At 34.2% G+C, this 19,913-nt stretch overlaps 1 protein-coding gene across 2 annotated transcripts; it reads left to right on the top strand.

Moving 5' to 3' along the window:
* Nucleotides 1-856: 856 nt before the first annotated feature.
* LOC106072801 (serine/threonine-protein kinase pakH-like) lies at nucleotides 857-18,016 on the top strand. 2 transcript variants are annotated; one of them, XM_056017563.1, is made up of 13 exons: nucleotides 857-977; nucleotides 4,027-4,121; nucleotides 6,119-6,267; nucleotides 8,675-8,794; nucleotides 9,207-9,336; nucleotides 10,020-10,185; nucleotides 13,809-14,038; nucleotides 14,692-14,754; nucleotides 15,498-15,560; nucleotides 15,718-15,765; nucleotides 16,354-16,401; nucleotides 16,505-16,567; nucleotides 16,953-18,016. In XM_056017563.1, the coding sequence occupies exons 2-13, from the start codon at nucleotides 4,061-4,063 to the stop codon at nucleotides 17,813-17,815; spliced, it is 2,004 nt and encodes a 667-aa protein (XP_055873538.1). In that variant the 5' UTR covers nucleotides 857-977; nucleotides 4,027-4,060; the 3' UTR covers nucleotides 17,816-18,016. The 2 variants fall into 2 exon arrangements, with proteins under 2 accessions (XP_055873538.1, XP_055873537.1); XM_056017562.1 differs by lacking the exon at nucleotides 857-977 and adding an exon at nucleotides 1,005-1,313 and having other exon boundaries at nucleotides 16,953-18,015.
* Nucleotides 18,017-19,913: the final 1,897 nt, after the last annotated feature.

Genomic DNA, 19,913 nt, shown 5'->3' with positions numbered 1-19,913 from the left:
AGCAACACAAGACTCCCGTGGGGATGCCCACGGGTAGACGAGAGTCAACCCATTGCACGGGCGGATTTGCAAAAAAAGTCCCCACAAACACGTCCCACATCCATGCGCTGTTCCTCAAAGGGACCGTTACATAAATGGCGGGTCCCGCACAGCCAGCTTGGTAAAACGAAGGAAAATGGCGGAGGCTCCCGGTGCCCTCGGCCTTCTGCCATGTGCAGCCAAGCATGCGTCGGGGGCCAAAGACATTGGAAACAGCAATGTTTTACATAGGCATTGACTCGGGTCTCTCTCAAACAGAACTGTGTTCTCACGGTTTTTTTTTTTTTACTGTTTGGCATCCAAACAGGTTTTTTTTCAAACTTAGGGTTCGAAGAGCCTTCGGCTCAACCCTTGGTCATCAACAAAGATGGACATCACTGCAGTAGGCTATTAGAGGGTTACACCGAATATATAAACAATCCAGCATTAGGCCTATATAATTTTTTTCTACCATATAGATCTATGAAATCAATATTATTTTCTTACTTTATAAAATACAGACGCTATTTCAAAAAAAGAAAATGATGAGGCACACAATTACGTCCTTCGCGTGTTCCTAGGTCAATCTAGTCATGCATGTTTCATTTCTGATTGGCTCGGGCAACTGGGGCAACCCATTCAATTCTCTAATAGCACTAGGGAATTCAGAATTAAGAAGCATTTGTACAAATATACTGGCCAAATAAGACCCGCGGCTTGTGGGTCATAGCATGGGTATTACTGTTATAGTGGATTGGACTTAAACACTTATATATAGTCCTAAGTGAAACATGGCAATTGTCCCCTTCGCATTTTTAATTTGCCACGAAAGTAAAAGTGGAGTGTAAAAAAATAGGTTTACCCGTTTAGCCAATATAAATCTAATCATATAATCAAATATAAATACTTTGATAACGGGTTTACCCGATTTGCGGTCTCCGCTATGATCGGTAAAACATGTAAGTCAAGTTTTATTAAGATTGGTCAAACTCAAACTAACGGCTTATATTTTATTCGGGACATAGACTAGATCTAGATCTACATACATACGCCTTAGATCTAGTTTTTCAACGTTTTTTTTTTATTTTAATCTAGACTAGAGTCAATATAGTCATTTATGATTTATAGATAGTCTAAAGTCTAAGATAGGCCTATTCACTATTCAGAGAATCTAGATCTAGATCTAGTAGTAAAGATCTAGATTCTTGGTAAACAACGTTGCCAGAGAGGCTTCTTACTGACTAATGATTCTGAAAACTTTTCTCTTGTTGTTGGACAGCCATGTATCATTCAGGGTAGACTATTTATTATTGCATAATTATTATTATTTATATTATTTATTATAATATTCATTATATTCTCTTTGTTTTATAAGAGTTAAAAAGGCAAACTATTATAAATTATTATAGCCATAGCGCTAGATCTAGGCTATTTATTATTTATTATTAAATACTTTTTTCCGCAAAAATTATGGGGCTACCATTTTTTTAAAAATCTAGATCTAGAAAATGTACAATATTCATTTCAATTTTTACTACATGTAAATAATAATTATAAGGCTTGTCTTCGAGTCTAAAGATTGATGAGGAATACAGTATTTCCCATGGCTATGCAGCCCCAGCTGTGACCTACATATTTTGCCACATCCAGGGAAAGTATAACCTTTGTCCGCGGTGGTTAATTAAGATTTTCTTTTCGTCGTCTGCGTCTGTCCTCAGCAGCAGATTTTCTATTGTTTGTCCCTTTGTGAATGACCTCTAGCTGTTTCATCTAAATAAATGTACTGGATATAATAGAAATTAAGGTATAACTATAATGTAACTTAATAAAAAAAATAAAAATAATGAAGGTTGAGCCTTAGGACCAAAAGATGATGATGGTTGAACTTTATGACCAAAAGATGATCATAGTAGAACTTAATGACAAAAATTAATTATGGAATTCAATGAGAACAAGGTAATGATGAACGTTAATGACAAAAGATAATGATGGTTGAACCTACGCACAAAAGATGGCATGGCAGTCTGGTCATGTGGTATGTACTCTGGACTATATTAATCATTTTGTGATTTCTATTGCCCCGGGTTTGAACCCTGCCCTTGGCCTTCCTGTGGGATGTTCAAGCTAGGATCTAATTATAATATCTTCAAAAATCTGAAGGAACATCGTAAACATGCAAAACAAACAAAAGAAGTTGAAGGTAGAACTCAGTGACAGAAAAATTATCATTGATGATACAAAGATGATGATGGTGGAACTTGATGACTGGAATTGATGGAATGTGGTGACAGAAAGATGCTGCTGCAACGGTTAGAACTTTTAAAGAGCTAGAGTAGAGGTGGAACTGAAACTCAACTAATGCAAATTACCACATATATATAGTTCAGTACAAGTGGTCAACAATCTACTGTCAGCTGCAGTCTGACTGGGTGAGAATTCAGAAAACTCTGCCTGCTACAATCTTTTTAAAGATATTTGGCCCACCACTTAAATAATCATTTCAGTTTCTTTAAACAATTTTACAGCTATGATTTTCTTTTTATTACACGTTCATTATTATTTTACCAATTATAATTTTAATAATTTATTAATTACATTATCTCCCCAGCTAGGTATCATTGATCACTTCTGTAAATATGGTACTGATAAGCAGCTTATCTGTCCCTGAACCTAATTTCTTAAAAATAGTATAAGAATGACTGAAAGGAGCAGCCTACTAAATTGACTTATGGGATTCCTTTCCATTTAGCTATAACCACTCTAAGGGTAACCATGCTAGTAAATTTTCAAGATGAACTGGAGTTTTAACTATGTAGCCTTGGTACCATGACAAAGAGTCATTGGTGTTGGTTTAGGAGTGTGCCGTAGTGCTCTACGTTTACTGACATTTTCCCTATTACAAATATATATATATGGATTTAAGGTATTAATTTTGCCTTCAGGGCCATGAATAATATGATATTGATTAGTTATTATGGTTTTTTAACATATCAGTGCTGAAGTAAGAGTGATTGTAGTGATATACAAATTACATTTTATTTTATTTTTTTTGCATTTAATTTTCATTGTGGTTAGATTAGCAATATGTACCAACTTAAACTACTTAAATTAAATCACATGCCTATTTAATTTTCCAATTCAGTCCTTGTTCTTTCTGTTAAGGAAAAAAAATCCAAAAATGTATAATCTATTAATGATGTCATTTGATATATTAATAGGCCTATCACTTTGTCTTGAAAAATATAAAAACATAACCCGAGTCCCAATAATTCAAGCTTTGGTAATCATAAAAACAGGATATTTTTAGGAATAAAAAAAAAAAGAAGAAAGAGCAGTGAATTAATGTTATGTACTAAAAATCACAGTACATTAATTATCATACTTATACTATATTTTTATCATAGCTTTTAGTTTTATACATTGTGCAAACAATACTTAAAGTTGGTCAACTAGAATACTGTTTTAATAAATTATACATGTATTCTCTTGGAAATCCATGGAAAATAGTTCCAGGAAGGGTAATATTATATGTTAATCTTATTCAGTGATGTGCAATAAATTGCATATCTGTATGGTACTGATACATGCACATGCATTTTAAAGTCTGACACAGTAACATAGTAAACTACTTTGACTACTGCACTGTCATGCACTTTATACACAGAAATAATTTGAGAGAGAGGAAATAAAATAAACTGTGCTTATCACTATATCCTGTACTAGTTAAAACACTTTGTATTTCATAATTACATGTATTTTAGTAATAATTTTATTTAATTGAAAATGTTCATTAATTCAAAATGGGTCCTTTTTTGTCCTGTCCCAAGGACCCAATTATTCTGAACTATCTGGGCTTCACTGTTCTTCAAGCATTACCATTAAATAAAATTGTTTCATTATCACCTTTCATCCATAATAGTTGTTTTCAAATAATGTAACTTAAATATTAGAAATAGAGTGTAGTATCAAGCAAATTATGTCTAATGTTGTTCCATTCTTTTATTTCAGAGCCCTTTAATCTATTTGTTAACTGTTGTATTTAATGGCTTGGTGTAAACAAGGACTGGGTGATGATGCTCTCACTGCCTTTATATTTAAAGGAGGTAAGCAACTTTTTGTATCATTAAGCTAAATCTACATCTAAGTACCATAGTTCAAATTTAGCTTGGTGTCAGGCTCTTTTCTCAGCTTGTTAGGGGTTACTTACAAACAATTAATTACTACTAATAAACTCAACAAGAAACTCCAGCTATCCAGGAAAATAATAATTACTTTAATGTCCAAAAAATACACTATGACAGCAACACTCTCAGAAAATATTAATGGCACAAACACCAATCCAGGAAACAACTGTTCAACCTTTTCCTGGACTGGGAACAGGGCCTCACTGACTATCACACTCTTTCTCACATACAAGGAAAACTTACACATTCAGTTCATAACTTGTGCAGACTATTCGCATACATAACCTAGGAGTACATAGACAAAAAGGATATAACTATCATATCAAAATATCATGATAGGGAGAGAACAAACTGTAATAATAAATGGCTCTAAATCAACACCGATAACAGTAAACTCAGATGTACCTCAAGGAACAGTCTTGGGTCCACTACTATTTTTAATTTACATAAATGATTTACCAAATTGCATTACTTCAGGAACAAAAGTCAGATTATTTGCAGACGATTGCATAATATATAGAACAATAAAAACAACACAAGACACAGATATTTTACAAAGAGAATTAGATGAATTACAGAAATGGGAATCAAATTGGAGCATGTCTTTCCACCCAGAAAAATGTCAGTTGTTAAGAGTAACAAAAAAACTAAAACAAATTAATTCCACTTATCTTATTCATGGCAAACCAGTAACACAGACTAAAAACGCAAAATACCTAGGTGTTATAATAAATGAAAAACTGTCATGGAATCCACATATTGATGAAACTACAAAAAAATCAATCAAAGCATTAGGATTTATTAAAAGAAATTTCTATAAATCAAATAAGAACATAAAACTAAAATGTTATTTAACCTTGGTTAGGCCAATAATAGAATATGCATCCTCCGTTTGGGACCCCTCAACTCAAGAAAACATTAAGAAACTAGAACAGACACAAAATAGAGCAGTGAGATTCATAACAAACGAATATTCACATTTGACTAGAGTAACACCTTTAGTAAAATCACTAAATTTAGAAAGCCTTCAGGACAGAAGGCTCAAAAGTAAAGTAGCAATCATACATAAAACACTGAACCATAATCTTCAAATACAAAAACAAAATTTAATAAAATACTCTGAAAGACACAAAGATAAAGGCACATTCCTCGTCCCATATGCTAGGACAAATTTGTACAAATACTCCTTCTTCCCTAGTGCTATTAGAGCATGGAATGGGTTGCCTGAGCTAGCCGGGAAAACCAGTGACTTGGCAGAATTTAAGTCATTGGTTAATATGCATGACTAAATGCATGACGCGTAGGACGTAATCATCTTCTTTTTTGAAGTAACGTCTGTATTATATAAGATAAGATAAGATAACAAAGAAATAAAATATTCACTCTCATCATACCTGCCCCTGACACTAGGAGATTATTTTTTAATACAGAATTTTAAGATTTTCATAATGAAATAAATCTAAGCAACTCAGTAATGAAAATGTGATTATTTACAGGACTTTACAAACACATATCAGTCTGCCTTAAATACGGCTTCTTTTTTTAGCTCCAAGACTTGGGTGGAACTTGTTTCTACAATGTCAACAGTCAACAGTCATTCTAAGTCTAGTCTAGAACAGTGCTCAAGTTAGAGCCACCTTCTCCACTGACTTGGATAGCTGTGTGCGGGTCAGGGTTATAACAATAAGCAATTTCTCTTTGAATGAGCTTTTTAGTATATTTGATTGGTCAAGAAAAGTGAAGATAATAAAGGTTCTAGCACATTCATTATCATTATTAATAGAAGATATCTTGTTTGCATACCACACCCTTATGCTTAATAATCTTCTGAAAAATGTTATTTTAACACCTACTCTATGGCCTCCAAATAGTCGACTTCTATGAATTTAATTATAAGAGATATCCTTTTTTTTTAGATGGAGACAAACATGAAGACAACTGGAAGAAACTTGAAAAAATAGGTGTAGGTGCGTATGGTGAAGTGTTTAAAGCCAAAGTTCAACTTGCTGCCAATGAGTGTGAAATAGCAGTTAAGCAGATACACATTGACAAGGAAAATGCAAAGGTAACTAAAATTGGAAGTTTTAGAGTTGGCATTTACACCCCTGAGGCACGGTGGCTGAGCGGTAAAGCGCTTGTTAATTACTAATGTCCTGTCATATATATTTTACCACATGAATATCTAGATATTCTTGGATTAATAAGCAGTTCATCACAGGCATCTGTAATTGTGCTGGAATAATTGACTAGAAGATCACCACATGAATTAATCTCTCTAAAAATTAACAACATATTTGGCTAAATTTCCAGGATGTGCGAAGTGTTCAGTTAAGCAAAAAGGTTTGGGAACCACTGGCATAGGAATATCTTAAATGGTTCCTGGTCATTTCATCCCCGATTACTTCATCCCTGGTCATTTCATCCCCTGATCATTTCATCCCCTGCGGTCATTTCATCCGCTGGTCATTTCATCCTCTAATCCATCAAATAATAGTTGTAAAAAGTATGAAATTAGCAATATTTCATATATTTATTTTTATTAACATAAAAAAAAGAATTAACATTAATAAATGAGAAAAGAATATAATAATGTCATTAAAAATATAAAAATTAATATCTATAGATATAGAGCTAATGTAAGAATTGTTTCTTCGTGTTAATTGAATTCAATAAAATAAGCTATTGATGGTAGGTACAGAAGATGATTCTTTGATTCGTATTACTGTACATCATTAGTAAATTCTTGGCCAGTGTTACGTATTTCTTGAAGTTAGTGTTTATTAGAATAAATTAAACGTTATATCAGGGTTTGAAATGACACGCTCATATTTGAGAAAGAACGATTGACAAATAAAGTGAAAGATGGCCTTCAGGAGTTAAGTTATCAGCAGCAAGATCATAAGTATTCTAATCGTTCTCATCTCTCAAAAGATTTCCACTATTCCACCACACCTTGGACTTTGATGATAAATTATGAGTGCAGAGCGGCATGATCATAGCTATTCAAATCGTACTTCTATCTCTCAAAAGATTTTCCCTACTTCCACCACACCTTGGCTTTTCATCATTACATCAACCCAATATGCGCAGGATAATATTGACATCCCTACAACAATCAAAATCAACATAACTAAATACAAACTTCGGATTACAATATATCTACTTTTTTTTACATATATCATTTCATTTCTCTACAAGTATGAAGAAAGTAAGGGGAACACTATAAACACTATATAATAACATGTCAAAAATATCATAAAATATTAAAATAAACATATTTATATATTAGATGAAATGAAGGCTTAAAGTCAAAGTCTTAACAGCACAATAACACAATGACTGAGAAAAAAATATTTTATTGGGGATGAAATGACCAGTGATGTAGTGACCAAGGATGAAATGTTCGGGGATGAAATGACCGGTCACCATCTTAAATATATATAAATAAAAACAAACAAAAAAACAGTAGTGTGTGTTCAGAACATACCATCCCATCCCTTCTGTTGTCTGATTATAATTGAAATGAAGGGATACACTTGTTTAGGACATCATCTTTGAAGAATGTCCAAAGTTCTCTTACAATGCATATCATATTTGTGAAGTTTGAAAAAGTCTGAATCTGAAAGAAAGAAATTAACTCTTTCTCTCCGTAATTATTTACCACATTCTGGTGGAATCAACGTTGGTATCGTCAGTTAGGAGAGAAAGAGTTAAGAAGCTAGTTAAAGTGGAAGTTAAGTTAGTTTAACATGTTTCCACCATTAGAAATAGTCTAGATGTTGTGAGGAGCTGTGGCTGAGTGGTTAAGGGCTTGGCTTCCTAACCTGGGGGGTCCTAGGTAAGATTCTTGGTGAAGACTGGGATTTTAAATTTCAGGAGTTTTAGAGTGCCCCTGAGTCCACCCAACTCTAATGTCTTCCTGACTTTATTTGGGGAAAGTAATGATGGTTGGTTATTGTGCTGGCCACCCTGTTCATTAAACATAGACCAATGAAACAGATGACATTAACATCATCTGCCCTGTACATTGCAAGATCTGAAAGGGGAACTTAGCTTTTACTTTAATTTATGTTGAATTTCAGGGAAAAATTTATGAATTCATAAGCACATAATTATTATGAACAAAATGTGGTTCATTTTGGAATTGTATTAGTTTTTATATTGAAATGTTATTTTTAGTTAAAATTACTTGATATTTAATCACTTTGTTCCACTTGTTAATCAGATTTATTGCAATATTTTTTTTAAATGTTGTGTTTTTTCTTCCTGATGTTGTAGAAGGAATTGCTAAAAAATTTAGGTTCAAAATTACTATCTTCATATGACTGGCTCATAGGGCTTCTATATTTTTAGTTATTGTTCACTTAAACAAAAACTTACTTAATGTACCATAATGTTTCTTTACTTATTTTTTCCAGTTAACTGTTTTAAATATTTGTTCATAACTACATTACAACCGTTTTATTGTCCAGAAATCTGCTGAAACTGAATTGAATGCCTACAACAAACTGTCTCATGAAAGAATTGTCAAATTTTATGGATTCTGTTCATATGATTTTGAGATGTTCATCTTTATGGAATATATGCATCTAGTAAGTAAAAATTGAGAAATATTTTCATGTTTATATATGAATTAGAAAAAAAACAGTAAAATCAAACACTTTTAATTTATTTTATATTTACTATATTTATAACAAAATAATTCTATATATTTGCTAAATAAACAATTTAAATATTTGCTAAATGAATAAACTTATATATTTGTGAAATAAATAATTTTAAGAAGGCATTTTTGGAAATGGAAATAAGTAGATATACTAAATTTACTTACGACTAAAAATGCAGGTAAAATCTGCAGGTAATTTTGTTTTTGTTGATTTTGGTTTCTGAATCATTTTTTTTTTTACTACATCAACTTTTCGACATCATACGGTACGTTGCCTCGTTAACCTTAATTCATTCCCTTTTTTTAAAAACTTTTGTCAAGTTTTTATAATTTCTCAGGGCTCACTGGCAAGCTACATTGGAAAAAATGGAGCCCTGAAGGAAGATCATGTTCGACATTTTAGCAGACAACTTGTTGAAGGAATCAATTATCTTCATAATAAAAATGTTATACATAGGGACATAAAAAGTAGGTTTTATTTTGTGTAGTTTGAAAACAAGTTTCACCAAATTTACATGGTCTACAATTATTTCATTACTTTTGAATGACATTGCTATGAATTTCATGCTTAAAACTGGTCCAAAAATGAAATCAAACCAAGGAGACAGCCATTGCATGGAAAAGGAAAATTCTGTGGTCCTGATTTCAAACTAAAAGGGGATAAAGTGGTATAATAGAGTGGGATGACATCAGAAGTAAAAGTGAGATTTTGAAGAAATGAAATTTAATTTCTTCAATTCTCACTTTCATTATTTAAAATTCTCATGTTCATTTATTCAGTTCTCAGGTTCATTTCTTCAATTCTTGCATTCATTTCTTCAATTCTCACATTCATTTCTTCAATTCTCACACTCATATCTTCAATTTTCATGTTCATTTCTTCAATTCTCATGTTCATTTCTTCAATTCTCATGTTCATTTCTTCAGTTCTCACTTTAATTTTTAAGCAATTATTGAACATTTTCTTTTAAAAGCTCATTAAACATAGAAATAGTCTTAAGCTTTGTCTTTTTAATTCTGTTTTTTTTTTCATTCCACACTACACTCAACAGCAGCTAAGCACATATACTTCTTGACAAGAATTTCATACCAAGTGCTTTATTTATCAATTGCTCTTAAATTATTGCTAAAAAATAATGTATATATTTTAGGTGTTAACATTTTGATGAAGGATAAAGGAAATGTTAAACTGACTGACTTTGGAATATGTAAAATACTTGAAGATGTTTCTAAAGCTTCCACAACAAACATTGGTACTATAAGATATATGGCACCCGAAATGTCACAGCCTAATTATGGGCATTCTGTCGATATTTGGTATGTAAATATATTTCCAAATATTTGTAATTTTAGATATTTCAAATTTTGCAGCTATTTTTTTAATTAAGTCTGAGACGTCTGTTCAGAAATAAAAATTGTTTTTTGTCTTTGCCCTAACCTCGTGGAGGACTGTATGGGATAGCAGCTGGTTGTGCTCAAACTCGGGATTATCTAAACAGCAATGCAAAGTGCATAGTACACTACCATGCAACCAATATTGGTTTGAGAAGGTCAAACTCAGTATCTCTTTACTTTATGTGTGTTAGATACTCAATGATAATGGAAAAAAACTCCCATTTTATGTGTGATGTCTTAGAAAAGCACTATATAAAAGAAGTACTTTATAAAATTATGTCATAGTCATACCTATAAGCCAATTAATATTATGGGAAGCGTGGTCGAGAGGCTAAGTATGCTTGAACTTGGCTTGGCTTGGCTACCTATGAAGGGGCCTCAAGGTTCGACACCCGACTCAAGCAGAGTTGTGTTTACTGAGGGCCTAAAGGCAGCACGGAAAACCTCCCAGATACCCCTTCCCCCCAATGGTCCACAACTGAGCCTGCTATAAGAATGAAAGTTGCGCTATATAAAAACTATAATAATAATAATGTCCCAACAATTTACTATTTAATTACATAAAGTAATATAATATAGAATACGTAATATAATGTCAGTTCTTCTGTATTCTCATATAAATTTCAGAAAATGGAAGCGGATGTATAAAAGGCAATTTTTGGGGGATGTAAAATGTTCACTCAGGACATGATAAGGAGCACATTGGTGGTGTAGGAATCATCATGTCTAAAATAGCAGCTTCAGCGCTAATTGCTTGAAAGCCGGTCAGTGACCGCATCATTACAGCTTGACTCCAAACAAAGCAAATCAAAGTCACTACCATCCAAGCTTATGCCCCTACAGAGGATGCAGAAGATACCATCAAAGATAATTTCTATAATCAACTACAAACCACTCTTGATGAAACACCTACTCACGACCTAATTCTACTGATTGGAGACTTAAACGCCAAAATCAATCCCAACCGAACTGGCTTTGAATATGTAATGGGACCATATGGCTCTGCAGAAAACATCAGTGATAATGGCGAGTGCTTGATTTCTCTCTGCACATCCAACAGCCTTTCAATTGGAAACACATATTTTAAGCACAAACAAATACACAAAAAACATGGCGATCACCAAATGGAGAAACCTTCAACGAGATAGATTACATTTGCATCTCCAAACGATGGAGGTCATCTCTGTTAGACGTGCGGACCCGCAGAGGAGCTGATATCGGCTCAGACCATTACCTTGTCAGTGGCAAATGTAAGCTCCGATTGAAACGCCAACCAAAACGAGCCACACGACTCCACCCATTTAATGTAGAGAAGCTTAAAGACGGCAATACTGCAGCACAGTTCCAATTGAAACTAACGAACCGCTTTGAGGCTCTTGCAGATATATTGACCCTTGAAGAAGTGTGGGCCAACTTCAAAGATACCACTATTGGGTGCGCGGAAGAATTTATCGGAAGGAGGCGAGGTTCATACAAGGAACGGTGGATACAAGACAGAACATGGAAATTGATTATGAGAGGAAAGAGGCCAAACGTAGACGAGATCAGAAAAATGAAACACAGGATCGCAGCCTAGCGGAAGAAGCCTATAGGGAAGCAGATCTGAAAGTAAAGAGAAGCTGTCGGCAAGATAAACGGGACTGGATTGAGCAGAAGGGACAAGAGGCACAAGCAGCTGCAAGCAAAAATGACACAAAAACCCTCCATCGTATTGTCCGAGATCTCACTGGAGCAAAGAGTGGACATAGGGCACCAATAAAAGACAAGCAAGGCAAAACTTTGTTAACGAAAGAAGAACGGAATGCAAGATGGGTAGAGCACTTTAAAGAGACCCTTAACCAACTGTTGCCAGACTTAACTTACATATTCAAGGACCCCTCTCCAGACAATGATCTCAAGGTCAAGACAGACCCAATAACTGCTGAGGAGGTTACCATGCCCATTGCAGTGCTAAAGAATAACAAAGCACCAGGACTAGACATGATATCAGCAGAAATGCTAAAATATGGGGGACAGTGCATTGTTAACAGAATGACTGATCTCTTAAATCTCTGTTGGCGAACTTCAAAAGTCCCAGAGGACTGGCAAAAGGGAGTGATTGTAAAGCTTCCAAAAAAGGGCAACTTGGCAGACTGCAACAACTGGAGGGGCATTACTCTCCTCTCTGTCCCAGGCAAAGTTTTCAGCACTGTTTTGTTGAGACGGCTTCAACAGTCTGTAGATGAAAGGCTCAGAGAAGAACAAGCAGGTTTCCGAAGAGGCAGATCATGTACAGAGCAGATTTTCGTTTTACGAAATATCATAGAACAAAGTCTTGAGTACCAACAACGGCTAACGATCAGTTTCGTGGACTTCAAAAAAGCGTTTGATAGTGTCCACCGAGAATCACTATGGAAAATAGTTAGAGAATATGGTATCCCAGAAAAATTCGTCCAGATCCTACGACACCTTTGCAGTCAGTCTAGTTGCATTAAAACAGAAGAGGGAACAACAGAGTTTTTTACAGTCGAGACATGTGTGAGACAGGGGTGCATCTTATCTCCCTTCCTTTTCCTCCTAGCCATCGACTACATAATGAGGAGAGCAATGAACCAGACTGCCTTTGGTATTCCATGGCATGAACAACTCCGATTGACGGACTTGGAGGACTTTGCTGATGATGTTGCACTACTCGGGGCTACAAATAAATGCATTCAAGAAATGACGGAGAGCCTAGACAGAGAGGCAACCAAAATTGGCCTCCGCATAAACTTGGATAAGACTAAAATTATGCGAGTGGGATATAAGGCAAAGGGTTGCCCTCGTCAGACTTGGCGAGTCAAAGCTTGAAGAGCTGGACAAGTTCACGTACCTTGGCAGCATCATTACAAATGATGGGGATGCTTACCATGATGTAGCGTGCCGAATAGGAAAGGCAGGGAGCATTTTCCAAAGGCTGCAGCCTATTTGGACTAGCCAAGCCATTGGACTCGAGACAAAAATACACCTTCTCAACACAATCGTCATTCCAACTGCTACATATGCATGTGAGACATGGAAGTCATCTGTCAAAATTGAGAAAAGACTAAATGTGGCTCAACAGAGATGGCTGAGACGGATTTTGGGAGTCAGTTACACAGACCAGATCTCAAACAAGGAAATCCTATGCCGAACTGGGAGAAGAACACTTAGTGAGGTTGTGACTGAGCGTCGCATGAGGTTTGCGGGACATGTTCTACGTCAAAATGAATTACGCACACCAAGAGTTGCGATAACATGGAAGCCAAAATGAGGAAAGCGCAAACAGGGATGTCCTCGTATTACCTGGTGACACACCTACATGGAGGACCTCAGAACAGTGGACACCAGGTGGGAGGAGGCTTCAGACATTGCCAGTGACAGATCATTATGGAGACAGCTTGCCGCCCAATGCGCCGAATGGTGCGGGAGGACCTAAGTCCAAGTCTAAGTAAAATGTTCACCCCACAGATGACCATAGTAATAAAAGTAAAATAAGCTTCTTTTAATAGACATTCATGCCAAATATTTTCTATCTCAAATTTCAGGGCATTAGGCTGTGTAGTGCTGGAAATGCTGACAGGAGAAATGCCTTTTTCTAAAATAGAGTATCAACAAGTTCAGTATGTACTGTACAAAGCAGAAGAAACTCCTTTGAATCATTTAAAATGTGATCTGCCTGTAGCATCAATGGAATTTCTTCAGAAATTGTTGAAAGTCAATTCGTCAGAAAGACCTAAAATCCAAGATCTCTTGAATAATGACAATTATATTACAGGTGCATTATGATTCTGAATAATTGTATGTTTCAGATGGATTGCAGTTATTTTTATTTTGCTTAGAAAATAAAATACATTAAAATTTTCATCCATCACAGTTGAAGGTTTCATTTTTCATTGACTTAAATGGAAATCTGTGGCTGAGGGGCAAATAATGCTTAATGCTTGGCTATCTATCAAGGGGGATTGAGTTTGTATTCTGACTTAAGCAGAGTTGTGTTTGCTTAGCACAGAAAACTTCCCCAGATACCCACTACCCCTACTGGTCCACAAAAGAGATTAGACCATAACACTCTGACCATCATGAAAGTTGTGTTATAAAAAAACAACAATTTCAAATTTTCCCCAACTAATGTCAAGTACCAATTTGAATAGGGTGGACTCTGGGAATCCTAAAAATTCTAAAGTAAAAATCACACTCTCCACCAAATACATTAAGCTTATACAAGAATTGTTTTTACCAATACTAGCTCATTTTTCATTATAATGACTTGATCCAATTTTATTAAATCAATGACAATCAAATTTGATCAGATCCCATCCAAACTAATCCAATTTAAGGTAGAAATTCAATTTTTTTTTAATTATTATATTACTTGATAAAATTAACATAAACATAAAATAATAATGTCATCAATCAAATAATTTACAGGTGCCAACAGCTTTTCTATGCAACTACTACTAGAAGAAAATACAATTCTCAAAGATGAACTTGGTTAGTCTCTGTGTTTTTTAATGTTTTTTTATTACCATTATTACTGGGATTTTAAATTAATGATTTCATTTTGAAGAACAAAAGTTTTAATCACAATACCTCTACTCAACTTGTTCCTTTGTGAAAAAAACTTGTTGAAAAAACCTTCTGGGTGGGTGGGAAAAACTTGGACACAAATCTTGAAAATGGCTCTAATGATTTGTCATTGACATATCTTTAGGAAAAAAATTAATAGTACATTAGAAAACTCTAGTCGACTGTTATAATTTTTCAAAGTATAAAAAGAAATAAATTTAAATTTGGCTAGAGAACTTGAAAATGTGATCTTGAACTTCTTCAGGTATTTCCACATGTAGGCTTTATAATATTCAAGAGTTTTATAAGTTAATTTTTAAAACTATTTTACACACTGTCTTCTAGGTCTAGAGCCGAAGAACTATCATTAGAATATTATAAAGTCTAGTATATTTATGCATATATATATTTCGCTTTTGTTTTCTGGGTAGGTTTAGTTTTCTTTTTTACAATACCTCTTTTCAACTCAAACCTTGATGGAAAATGTGGACACAGATCTTGAAAAAGGCTCTAACAATTTTCTTTTCAGTGTAGTTTTATAATACTGTATTACTATTTTTAAAAATAGCATTTTTTAATGTTTTTTTTGTTTTGTATATTTGTTAAGCTTTTTATAGACACTGTTTTAACGTTTATACAATTTTGTGTTATTGTGTACATTTTTTTAGCTCAATGCTTGAGCCGTATGGAAGAGATGGAAAACAAAAACAAACAACTTATTCAAGAACGTGGTTTGTGTCTTTATCTCATACATTGCATGTTCGTCTTTGAAGTTTCAAAAGCTTAATTTTAGTTCGAAAAATCTTTAGAAGAAAAAAAGCTTGTCACTATTTGAATATTTTCAATGTTAGTATCTAATTTTAAGGTTAACATTTGATCTATCTGTAGATGAACACTTGAAGATTTGTGAATTGGATAAAACTAGAACAGAATCATGTAAGAATTACTTGTCTAAAGTTTTTGTTTTTCTATGTTAATGTAGCTATTAGTCATATCTGAATAATTTATAATAATTATAATATATAATTTATGCATAATATATAGCTGAAAATTCTATGATGAAAGTATAATTAAAAAAGGGGGGGGGAGTAAGAATCAACAAAATGTTTTTTTGTTGAGAGAACCAAATGGCTTTTTTTTTTTTTTTTTTTTACTGACCAATATAATTACAACTTTTTATATTGGAGATTTTTACTCTAAAAAAACTAAGTATAAATGTTAATGCAAAAAAAAAAATGAAATAAAAAAAGAAAATAAAAAAAAGAAATATGCAATGTCTAGGACACCATATGTAAAGATCACTGTTGCTAACTAAATAATAAAATTTACTTTGAGTATGGTATGCAAATCATATATATGAAATACAAACTATGATATGAATACTTCCAGATTCTGTTTACTAGATACACCAAAAACTTGTCATTTATACTTGACCCCCATGTATGAAACATGTAAATTTTACTCCTAAGAATTACTGTCTTTACTGTCAGGTTTTTAAATCTATAATCTTTTTTATATTTATAGGCAATCTGACAACATTTGAGAAAGCTGCAATTAATGAGAATAATTTGGGTTAGTATTTTAAATATAACACATGCCTAATTTTAGTGGTTCTATTCTATAATAAAAATGTAATTTAAAATATTTTTTTAATATTTTAAATCTTATATTTCAGAGAGATCATTTAATTTGCTAACTGAAGACCTATCAAAATCAGGGACCATTACTCCAATGGAAGGTAATCAAACAATATTTTTTTAACCCAGAAAATTAATTTTTATAAAACTTAACAAATCATAACAGTCAAACAGCTTGAAGCGTAACACTATTAAAATGAAAAGGAGGGGGAAAAAAAGATAATATTAATGAACTGTATTCATTGTTTCTCTAAATGAAAAAGCATGTAGTTTAATTTCTCTTAAATATGTCTGACTCTTCCTTAAGGGATAAAATATTTCATGTTTGAATTTTGAGGTTGATGAGCTGCTTTCAATAATTTACTCTTCTCAGAGGGCACTCCCTTTTGTAGCTAGAGAAGCTAGATTTATAGCATTAGCTGTAACATATATTTTATATTGTTTTAATTAAATTGTTGAAAAAATAATGGCTTTGTTTTTTTACAGATAATCTCTTAAATTTCAAAGAGTGTTCACAAAATCCTTGCCACACTGGCTTTATACCTGTGCAGAATTTGAAAAGGGAACATTTGCCTGTTGATTATCAAAAAAATTTAAGTACAGCCATTCAAGCAATGGCTGACTTAACAGTTAAAGTGACAGTCTCCTTGGTGAGCCCTGGCCGGCCTGCAGTGTGGCCCCAGCACATCAATAAGCCATATCCTACTGGCAAAAGCGGACGGCTTGGAAGTGGGATAGTTTGTGGCCTAGAAAAAATTACAAGAGGAGTGAGACAAGGTGGGAGCATACATAAAAAGCTGACAACTTGCCCATGCAATGAGTGCAAATACTCACCCACACCTAAGCAAGAGTGGTGGGAGGCCACGGTGCAAACAGCCAAACAGCTCATCTTTGATAACACTGAGGCCAATTCTGCTAACTGTATGCTGTTTTATGATTCCTATAATAGTCATGAGTCATATCTTAACAGCTTTACTATGGCTAACTCTAGCACTGAAATGGATCTGTGTAGGATAAAATGTACAATCTGTGATCCTCAAATAGCAGACAAACTAAAGAACTCATTAGAACTGATGGATTTTAGTCTTAAGAAACTAGATAAGGAGTTAGAGAGATTAAAAGATGTAGACAAATTAGCAGTTTTTGTGTCTCATCCCCATGGACTACCCAAGCATGTCAGCCTTGGCAAATGGAAGGAAAAAATCCTGGTAGGAGGCAAGAAACCATACTATCAGTTTACATACTCTACCAATGCATGTGAAGGCTGTCTTGGAGCATTTGTTTATTGTTTGGGGTATAGTGGACTTACATGGTGGAAATCTACCATCTATGGAGGCCCTTACGTTTAAACCTTCCTTATTTATTTTTTTATCTTATCTTATCTTATATAATACAGACGTTACTTCAAAAAAGAAGATGATTACGTCCTACGCGTCATGCATTTAGTCATGCATATTAACCAATGACTTAAATTCTGCCAAGTCACTGGTTTTCCTGGCTAGCTCAGGCAACCCATTCCATGCTCTAATAGCACTAGGGAAGAAGGAGTATTTGTACAAATTTGTCCTAGCATATGGGACGAGGAATGTGCCTTTATCTTTGTGTCTTTCAGAGTATTTTATTAAATTTTGTTTTTGTATTTGAAGATTATGGTTCAGTGTTTTATGTATGATTGCTACTTTACTTTTGAGCCTTCTGTCCTGAAGGCTTATACTTATTTATACTGTACTGGACTTCTAGTGTACTTTACTTACATTATAGAAAAGATTACATTAAAAAAAAGCTATTCAGTTATAAATGCTGGAGTTATGTACTGCATCATTCCATTTAATGCTAAGTTTAGGAAACAATAATACATGTACTTTATGTGTAGGGGAGATAATCAGTGCCTACATTCTTTTTTTTTGGTTTATGTTATACATTTATAGTAGTCAGCTATGAACAGAATTTGAACTTAAAGAGTTTAATATGAAGTTACTTATTACTGCACTTTAACAAAGGGGAATACATTGACGAGTTTTATAATCATATTTATGTAATTATGAATCTGTGCAAATGATTTAGAAACTTGTTTAAAAACTAATGAGATTATTATGTTTGTTATCTTAAATAACGATAAACGTTCGTACATTGTAAATTTTTATTAATTTTGTATCAAGTACAGATCTTATTCCATATTTTATGTTTCAAAATTATTAGTGCACACCTTTTATTGCAACAGTTATAAATGGATAGTTCCATTATGCTATAGGCCGTGTCCAAATTATTAGTTTCTTGTTTAGCCAACTAAAATTGAGTTATTCAATGAGAATGTTTGAATTAATGGCAACATTTCTGTCTATTGGTTAAACATGTAATAAACTTAGAGCAAAACTGATCATTTGTCGTGGTCCTAGACACCTACCGGTACCAGTATATACTTAGCCTTAGACCAGCAGTAGAATATGCATTATTTGCTTAGGTTGCTTCAACTCAAGGGACCACATGGAAGCTAGGGTGATCCCAAATAAGAACGTGCAGTTTATAACTTAATCCTGTGCACTTCCAGGGGATCATAGGGCCGCAACCACACCTCTCCACCGAACTCGGTTCTGAGCAGCTTTCTTCATTTGCTCCCATGTCATTCCAGTACCCTCAGCTTCACTGATGACTGACCTCTTCCAGGTTTGCTTGGGTCTGCCCACTTTCCTTGTGGGTACCAGTCAAGTGCCTGCCTTGCAACATTGGTAGCTGGTTTTGCAGGATGTGTCCTATCCAGCTTCATTTTCGTTTTGTGATGTCCTGGGCTATGGCAGGGGTTCTCAACCTGTGGGTTGCGACCCCTTTGGGGGTCGATTAACGATTTGCCAGGGGTCGCCTAAGACCATCGAAAATAAGGTTTGTTTTGGTTTATTCTTCCATTGCTGTGGGGGGGGGGGAGTCGCGGCATAGTGAGAGATTGTAAAAAGGGGTCGCCGAGCTTAAAAGGTTGAGAACCGCTGGGCTATGGGCTTTTTGTCTAGTTCTCTCCCACAAATCGATAGAAGTTATCTTTTCTGGCCACCTAATTCCTAATATCCGGCGTAGGCATCTGTTAACAAAAGTCTGGAGCTTTTCCATATTTGTTTTAGTGACTCTCCAAGTTTCTGAACCGTATAGTTAATAATAAATCACAATCTCTTGGATTGAGAAAATAGTTGATAACCTCTGAAAGTTTTATAAGAAGAAAGAGAGCATCTAGTTTCATTGTTAATCAAGTACCTCGAGATTATTTTTGTTGCTATTTGACACAAAAAAAGATACCAAGGAAGATAGTACCAATATCGTACAGTGAATTGTAGTTATTGTGCAGTAAAGTAGACAATACCCCGCTTTAGCTTGGCATCTGCTGTTATTAGCGAAATCTGGAATAGTAAGTAACATCTGCTCCCAAGTGAAATTGAAGCTGTTTTCTTCGCTAGTGTTCTC

Source organism: Biomphalaria glabrata, chromosome 18 (assembly GCF_947242115.1).
Source record: "Biomphalaria glabrata chromosome 18, xgBioGlab47.1, whole genome shotgun sequence".
Lineage (NCBI taxonomy): Eukaryota > Metazoa > Mollusca > Gastropoda > Planorbidae > Biomphalaria > Biomphalaria glabrata.
The sequence above is the reverse complement of the archived record's forward strand: the minus strand, read 5'-3'. Positions and strand labels throughout refer to the sequence as shown.

Bases quoted from the DNA above. Each gene is read 5' to 3' on its own strand.
- LOC106072801 (XM_056017563.1), top strand. From the start codon at position 4,061: ATGGCTTGGTGTAAACAAGGACTGGGTGATGATGCTCTCACTGCCTTT. The intron at 8,795-9,206 runs GTAAGTAAAAAT...ATAATTTCTCAG, and splicing joins TTATGGAATATATGCATCTA to GGCTCACTGGCAAGCTACAT. The intron at 10,186-13,808 runs GTATGTAAATAT...CTCAAATTTCAG, and splicing joins GGGCATTCTGTCGATATTTG to GGCATTAGGCTGTGTAGTGC.